Below are 8,303 nucleotides of genomic sequence, written 5' to 3' on the forward strand. Positions count from 1 at the left end.
GGGCTGAAGCGGAAGCAGAAGAACTGGGCGGCGCTGCAGGCCGAGCCCGCCAAGTGCGATTACCTGCGGGAGGAGGTGCGGGGCCGGGGTCACCCCGAGTGCTGCGGCCGGGTCTGGGCCCTCAGCTCAGGGACGATATTGAGAGGCTGGAGCGGGGCCAGAGGAGGGCAGCAGGGCTGGAGCACAGGCCTCTGAGGGAGCTGGGGTGTTCAGCCTGGAGAAAAGAAGGCTCAGGGGTCGCCTTCTCACTCTCTATAACTCCCTGGGTGGAGCTTGTAGCCCGGTGGAGGTCGGTCTCTTTTCCTAGGCAGCCAGCGACAGGATAAGAAGGCATCGTCTCAAGCTTTGCAGGGGGAGTTTCGGTTGGACATAAGGAATTTCTTCACAGAAAAAAGTGATCAGACATTGGAATGGGCTGCCCAGGGACGTGGTGGAGTCACCGTCCCTGGAGGTTTTTAAGGAAAGGCTGGATGTGGCACTCGGTGCCGTGGTTTAGTAGATGTGATAGATGAGTAACGGGATGATTGACTCTCATAATTTACAGAAAAATATCATGTATATAGGTTAAGAAAAGTTTTATAGGTTTATAGTTACGTTTTAACCCCTCGCGCGGTTTTCAAGAGACAGCGGGGTTGGGACATCGGGAAGGGCTGGCTTGTCCCTATGGCGACATCTGAGCTCCAATAAGGATCTGAGGAAAAGATCTCCACCTCTTTCTCCAGCGAAGAAGGGGTTGATGGGCAGAACTTTGGGAGGGGTTAAAGGGTTAAAAGGCGAAACCCCCATTGCACATGGGAGGGAAAATCTCTTGCTCCCGGCGCCGTAACTTTTTTCTCTATTCAGTTTTGTGTTGTATTTTTTATAAGGTTTAATGAACCCTTCTAAATTATGAAAAGCGAGTAACCATTTCTCACAGTTGACAAGGCGGTGGTTACTAATTGGTTGTACTTTATGATCTCAGAGGTCTTTTCCGGCCTCATTGATCCTGTGGTTCTGACTGCCGGCTCTCCCCCCAGGTCGGCGGCAGGATCGCGGACCGGGTGTTTGACATCACCAGGTGAGCCCCGCCTCGTCCCGAGCCCTCCCCTCATCCCCAGGGGACGGGACCCCTGGGCTGAGTTCAATAAGGCCTTTAGAGATTAGCAGGTGAAACTTAATACAGTCTAAAATTAAGGATATTTCAAGACTTGGTTATGTTCTGCATTGCTGATCTTATCCTTTAGAACGTTTCCTCTGGCTTTGGATGTTGGCTCTGGAAGAGGTTATATAGCTCAGCACTTAACCAAGGTACTGTCTCTTCATACTTATAAGTGTTTAAAGGAAGTTCATATGTGTGCTTCCCTTTCAAACAGGGCTCTGTCACAACTTAAAACAATCATCTGAGTCTTAATGAAATAAATTTCCCCCCCTAGCCCTATACCTCTAGTTATAGCTCAAAGCTGTGTGTTGTGCATGTTGTTCTTCATTTATTGGTGCTGAAAGCTGGACAAACGTGCAAGGGAAGTTATCTGTTATGATACAGTGACTTTTGGGTAGGAATATGCCTGTTTTTTTGGTGACTATTGGCCACAGTTAGTTGCTGAAGAGAAGTGTCATTGTGGAGGCTTTGAAGCCATTAACAGTTTACCATTCATGAACGATTCTGTAAGTAAAGGTGCTTCCTCAAACCATGGTTTATGTTTAACTAAACTTATGCCTAAAATTACAGAATGTGTTTTCTGTAACCACTTCTGCCTCAGCTGTTCTCCCTGGGAACAGGTGCCACATTGGGTGGGGAAAAGGGCTTTGTGCTTTATATAAAGCTTCTATCAAGAGCGGAAAAGATTCTTTCTAATTTATTATAAATAAGTGTGCCAAAAAATGACTTATGTCCATTTACAAAATAATTCACATATTTAATAGACTTTTCAAATTTCATTTCAGGAAACAGTTGAAAAACTTATTCAAGTTGATATCGCAGAGAATGCTTTAGTAAGTAGCTTTTTGAATGCTAAAGTGCTTCAATCCTGTAGTATAGGGAAGCAAAAGGAGTGAGGTTTTGATGGGATGTTTTTCTTCCAACCCAACATTAGAAAAATGCTATAGAATCTGAAATCCCAACGATCAGGGTGGTAGCTGATGAGGAATTCCTTCCTTTCAAAGAAGATACGTTTGATCTTGTTGTCAGCAGCTTAAGGTATGTGTTCATTTATTTTGTTTAAGTTGTTAATAATGTTCTTTTCAGAGTAGCTTTAAGAAAATAAATCCAACAAAGATTACTAGTCCATTAAAAAGCAATAGGAAAAGTACTTGCGTAGTTAATATGAGCACGCTTTAGGAAAAACTGCTGTCCTGGTGATTATTCCTGTTTTGTTTGTTTAATTTCCTCCAAAAGACTTGAAGCTTCTGTCTTTCCTGCATTTTGACAAACTAGTCTCCAGGATTTGTGTTTTCTCACCAAAAAGAAGTGCTGTGTGGGTAAACTTCTGTTCTTGTTTGGTATCAGTTTCAAGCAGGTGTTTCAGCATGGTTGCACCTTCAGAAATCAGTTTGTGGCTTTGGCTCCTGAAACTTACTTGGCTAATTAGTTACTGCCTAATTTTGATTTAATCTGAAATTGTAAAATGTACACTTCTGTTATTTCAGTTTGCACTGGGTGAATGACCTTCCTAAAGCTTTCAAAGAGGTAAGAAATTGTTTTTTAATACTCTAAGTTAGCACTTGCCACTACTTGCATTGACCAAGATTTTTTGGTATTGGAATAAAGCAGATACTTTTTTGAGACAGAAAAATATTTCTTTTTCACTAACAGTTTTGGTTATTTTAGATTACTTCAGCTCTTTCCTGCAGGTGTAAACTTTAATCAAATCAAACATGTTAACCAGTTTGCTGTTTTTTAATTTATTTCAAATTGATCAGTCATTGCAGTGTTGTCCTGTCACCTGGTGGTAGGCCTACCCTACTGATCCTGAAATAATAAAAATAATTTGAAATGCATTAAGTACTTATTAAAAAAAAACCTTGAAAGAAATACACAGTTTGCACTGGAATTTAGGTATTCTGTGGAGGGTCAAATACTTTCTCCCACAGTAAATATAACTGACACTGTCTCACATAATAGCAAGGGAACTGGGCTTCTTGGCCAGCTTTCATGATCTCCTGTGTTGTCTGTAACTAATGGAAACTGCCTTTAACTGGCTCATTTTCTTACCTGTCAATTAAAGGCTTTTTTACTAGCACAGAAAAGGTAGCTTGATTAATACTTCATTAAAAAACTATTGAAAATATTTTTTTGCAAAGGCACGGGAAATGCTTGCTGTCTTGTTAGCCTGGTTATATAATGAGGCTCTTCTGGATGTCTAAACCAGAAATCATTTCCAACTCTTAAAGAAACGAGAAAACATGAATTTATTCCTCACTAGGAAAGGGCTAGAACTTAAGGGCCAGAAAGCAGCTTGTCAGCCTTGGTGTTTGAATCATGATATTGCTGTTTTGGCAAGTTAATAATAAGTAATCATAGGCATAATAAAAATGGCATTACTCAATTGTCTCAGAAGTGCAGAGATCAGTATTAGAAACTAAAGTTAAATTAAGCCATTAAAAGGTGCTTTTGCTGCTCTCAGAAAGTAAAAGTAAACAGCATACTTGCCTTAATCTACCCTCCATTTAGAAGTAAATGAATTTAGAATATTGTTTTAGGAGTATTGTGCTGAAAATAGTTTTACCCTCAATTTCCATGGTTTGTTCCATGTTTCCTGACTGTAAGTGTAATTTCTGAGGATTTCCTCTTAAAAATAGAAAATAGTCTCTCTTTAGCCAGAGTATTTGTTTGCAGTGTGACCAGAAGCTGTGTCACAGCTTGCCCTGTAGAATACAGTCAATATTAAAAGTCTGTCACAACTCTTACAATGATTGCTTTTGAGTTCTTTAATATAAAAAGGCTAAGAACCATTTAGTTACATATAGGAAACAAGGCGACCTCCTTGGCAGGGAGAAATGATGAGGAGGACTCCATCTTATCAGAAGGCTAATTAATTATTTTATTTTACTATATTATTCTATACTGTATTACATTATATTACATTCAAATTGAATCTATTATATATTATATCTGAATATATTACATCTAAACTGAATCTGCCAAACACTCAACTGCACAACCTCTTGTCACTGTCAGCTGACAGTCCCAACACACACACCTGGATTCAATTGATCAGTGAATCAAAGCACTCACACCAGAATCCAATTCCCAATTCCCTTCAGGTAAACAATCTTCCACAATGCATTCCACTTGTGAACAATGCAGGAGCAATAAATGAGATAGGAATTGTTTTGACCATTCTTTGCTTCTCTAACTGCTTCTCCCAAGTTCAGAGAATGTGAATCTCGTGACTGTCAGCCAACAGTCCCGACACACACACAGACACACACACAAAAAATGGATTCCATTGGTCAATGAATCAAAACACACCAGATTCCAATTACCAATTCCCTTCAAGTAAACAATCTTCCACAATGCATTCCGCTTGTGAACAACGCAGGCACAGTAAATGAGATAAGAATTGTTTTGATCATTCTTTGCTTCTCCCAGGCTCAGAGAATGTGATCCCACAGCCATGCCCTGTGTGTTTGTGTGTTGTAGATCCACCAGGTGCTGAAGCCCGATGGAGTGTTCATTGGAGCCATGTTTGGGGGGGACACCCTGTACGAGCTGCGCTGCTCCCTGCAGCTGGCTGAGCTGGAGAGGGAAGGGGGCTTCTCTCCTCACGTGTCGCCCTTCACCGCCGTCGCCGATCTGGGACATCTCCTCTCCAGGGCTGGCTTTAACACCCTCACTGTGGTAATTATAAGTAAGAGAGCCATCAGGGAGAACAATCCAGAACATCAGAGCTGCTGGAATATGAAAATCACTGTTTGCCAATGTTGTAATGACAAACTGCTCCCTTCTGCACCTCACTGAACAGACTGCAGAAATAGCCTGGACTGCCACTGGTTTTGGCTATGTGGTAATTAATGGAACCAACTGTAGTGTACACTGAAGTGTATCTTTGGCTCATGGCCCAGTAGAATTTGGATGGTTTTCTTGAAGAAATGTCAGAGAATATTAGACCTGCATGAAAAAATTATAGACACTTGCTCTTTCTTCTAAAACCAAGAAAATAATGGTATTTAAATTAAAATTTGATTGCATTTGAGCTACTAAGCAAAACTTTTTAGAAATGTTAAAATAGTACATACTTCCTAGAACTACATGATTTGAGCAGAAGAGGCAGATGAATAGAATTGTATAATGGTTTGGGTTAGAAGGGACTTTAGAAATCATCTAGTTCCTACCCTCCTGCCATGGGCTGTTACAGTCATATTTTCTAGAAAAATCCCTTTGCCCAGGATTCTTCTCCTGGGAAGCTGAGAAGTCTCAAAGAAAAAGGAAAGCAATAATTACCTGATTTGCTTCTCCTGTATTTTGCTGCTTTGGACATTGTTTACCGACAGGTGGTTGTTTCATTGGTTTCATGTGAATTGTTTTGATGCATTGACCAATCAGGGTCAAGCTGAGTTGGGGCTCTGGAAAGAGTCACAAGTTTTCTTTAGTATCTTTTTAGCCTTCTATAAGTATCCTTTCTGTATTCTTTAATATAGTTTAGTTTAATATTCTTAAATATGATATAGTATCATAAAATAATAAATTAGCCTTCTGAAAACATAAAGTCAGATACATCATTCCTTCCTTTGTCTGGGAACCCTGCAAATACAATAATGGGAAGAGAATAGTTTGGGAGTACAGCAAGGTTGAAATAATGCTGTTGGTTTAGTTTGATGTGCTCTAAAATGGAACTTCTTAATTCTTCTAGGATACTGATGAAATCCAAGTGAACTACCCAGGGTTATTTGAGGTTATGGAAGACTTACAAGGCAAGTATATTCTTTGTGGAAACATAAATGTTTTCTGTATCAGTGGACCAGACACAGAACTGTTTTCCTGTGCGTTTCTTAACTCCACATCATAGACTAGTGTGGGTTGGAAAGAATCTTTACAGGGACATCTTGAACTATATCAGGTTACTTGGAGCTCCATCTGACCTCATCTTGCATGTTTCCAGGTGTGGGTCATCCACCACCTCTCTTAGCAACCTGAGCCAGTGTTTCACCATCTTCATCAGAAAGAATTTCTTTCTTAAAAAAATAAAAATAAATCTTATTGCAGCAGTGGAAGCATTAGGGTTTTTTCCTGCTAGTCAAAACACATCTAGTGAGTCAGGAGATTATGGCTGTCAGGAGATTTGTGTTGGGAAGCACAGGTCAAAGATTTGCTAGTTCATGGTCTGCTGTGAATGTTCTGCATGAGCCTGTTCAGTGTAAGGAGCAGAAAAGCCCTTAAAGGGAGACAGAGGCCCATATCCCACACACTGACTTTTCCTGTGAGCCTTTCTAATTAGCAGGGCAATCAGCAAACTGCTTTGGAATGAGGGTAAATACATCCTTAATTTGGAATATGCTGAGGAACAGCCAACAATTGAGTAATGATTTTGTTAATATTCTGATTGCGTTTGCCCTGGATTGTAAAGCAGTCATTTGCATGCATTCTGTTGTTACTGACAGCAACTCAGGGCATTTCTTATCTGGATCCACTGCTCTATGGAGTCATTCCTTAATGGAAAGGCAACTTTTATTGAGCAGAAACATTCAGATGCAGTAAGTGATTAAAAGATTAGAATTGTGGTTACTTTATTTTTTATTTTAAATCTCTTGGACTAGTAATTTGAATGGTTATCTGTTAAAACAGTACAGTCATGTATCTGAAGAAACCCTTTGTACTCATTCTTAAAATCAGTTATACTTAAAAGCCTAAATGTTGGAAGACTCAGGCTGAAGAAGGAATAATTTGAAATGATTCCTAGCAATGCAAACTGTAAATTGCAAAGCATAGGAATTAATAGTTCTGGATTCTTGCACTTAAGAAACTCACCTAATGATCTGTAGTATGTTCTCTCTCACAGTGAATAGCAGAGAATTCTGTACTTTGGTTTTGTGAGAATCTGTCCTTAGTGCATGGCACTTAACTCATGGCATGTGCAATATCTTCTTTTTCTTAAAGCTAAAACATATTTTTAGGTATGGGGGAGAGTAATTGCTCTTGGAATAGAAAACCTCTGCTGCACAGGGAGACAATGCTGGCAGCTGCTGCAATATACCAAGGTCAGTATTTGAGAGTAATGAGTTCCTCTAAAATGACTTTAAGAACATTTTTCTGTGTCTTTTTTTATGACCTTTTTGTAAAAAAAAAAAAACCAAAACCTAAACAAGCCTAAAGCAAAACCAAAAACCCCAAATACTTCAGAACAAAATGCCATTATCATAAGCTATTTTTAACCTTAATTATAATGCCAGGATTTGAACTTTATTGATGCACCAGTATGAGATATTTTTATTGTCCCAAATCTTTCACCAGGAGTCGTTATGATGAATATGATGTTCTGAGTGTTTCCTAGAGCTGACATCCTGTACCTTCTCTCTCTCCCTTCCTGCCCTAACAGAAATGTATGGAAACAGCAATGGCTCTGTACCTGCCACCTTTCAGATCTACTACATGATTGGCTGGAAGTACCATGAGTCACAGGTAATGTGAAGCTCTTATTTTCTCTTTGAAGGTACTATTTAAATAAGTGATGTTTTAAAAGCTTCTTACAAAACATTTTTATTTACAATTAGCCCTATATGTTTTTTTTTGTTTCCCTAGGCAAAACCAGCCCAGCGAGGTTCTGCAACAGTTTCATTTGGAGACCTGGCAAAAATAGAAGGACTTCTTAAAAGAGGAAAAAAATAGTTGTTCTTCAGAAATAATAATTGTCTTGAAACTTCTATAGAAGTTTTAATTGCAGACAGTCTTCACTTGTGCTTATTTAGTGATGACATCCTGAAATGATAATAAAGTATGCACAATAGAGCTTTTTGTACTGTGCCACAGCATTATCTGTGTGAAATGGTGTTAATTTTTTCTTTCTAGATAAATATTTGAGCAGTTTGCTCTCTCAAGTCTTTGAGAGAGCAATTCAACTCTAAACTTTTTATTAAATTTACTATTTTCAAACATAATGCCTCTTTCAGCATTTCAGTATCACAGGCTGCTCCAGGTATGGTTTACATGTCCTGAATGCATTTTTTAATTATTTCTCAAGGATAGTAGATGATAATAAATAATAGTGTATTATAAAAGTAAAGGTGTATTTATGAGACATCCTATAAGAGAAACTATCAGCAAATACAAAGATATAAATTGTCATGGTTTTTATGAGTTGGGAAGTATGGGTAAAAAGTTACTGTAA

The 8,303-nt window shown here is 39.0% G+C and overlaps 2 protein-coding genes across 2 annotated transcripts in view; one reads left to right on the plus strand and one right to left on the minus strand.

The window, feature by feature from the left end:
• Positions 1–110, minus strand: part of ESF1 (ESF1 nucleolar pre-rRNA processing protein homolog) — a 30,758-nt gene extending 30,648 nt beyond the window's left edge. The window contains exon 1 of the mRNA XM_031062835.1: positions 64–110. The gene's annotated coding sequence lies outside the window, so the exon portion shown is untranslated. The remainder of the gene's footprint in view (positions 1–63) is intronic.
• NDUFAF5 (NADH:ubiquinone oxidoreductase complex assembly factor 5) overlaps positions 1–7,947 on the plus strand; it is a 9,153-nt gene extending 1,206 nt beyond the window's left edge. The window contains exons 2-12 of the mRNA XM_031062829.1: positions 2–75; positions 1,017–1,057; positions 1,224–1,287; positions 1,924–1,971; positions 2,073–2,176; positions 2,626–2,665; positions 4,622–4,819; positions 5,832–5,892; positions 7,093–7,176; positions 7,515–7,597; positions 7,718–7,947. Coding sequence (XP_030918689.1) covers positions 2–75; positions 1,017–1,057; positions 1,224–1,287; positions 1,924–1,971; positions 2,073–2,176; positions 2,626–2,665; positions 4,622–4,819; positions 5,832–5,892; positions 7,093–7,176; positions 7,515–7,597; positions 7,718–7,804 — 884 coding nt within the window. The 3' untranslated portion in view covers positions 7,805–7,947. The remainder of the gene's footprint in view (position 1; positions 76–1,016; positions 1,058–1,223; positions 1,288–1,923; positions 1,972–2,072; positions 2,177–2,625; positions 2,666–4,621; positions 4,820–5,831; positions 5,893–7,092; positions 7,177–7,514; positions 7,598–7,717) is intronic.
• The last annotated feature ends 356 nt before the right edge of the window (positions 7,948–8,303 follow it).

The sequence above is a fragment of the Geospiza fortis genome, unplaced genomic scaffold (assembly GCF_000277835.1).
Source record: "Geospiza fortis unplaced genomic scaffold, GeoFor_1.0 scaffold185, whole genome shotgun sequence".
Taxonomy (NCBI): Eukaryota; Metazoa; Chordata; class Aves; order Passeriformes; family Thraupidae; genus Geospiza; species Geospiza fortis.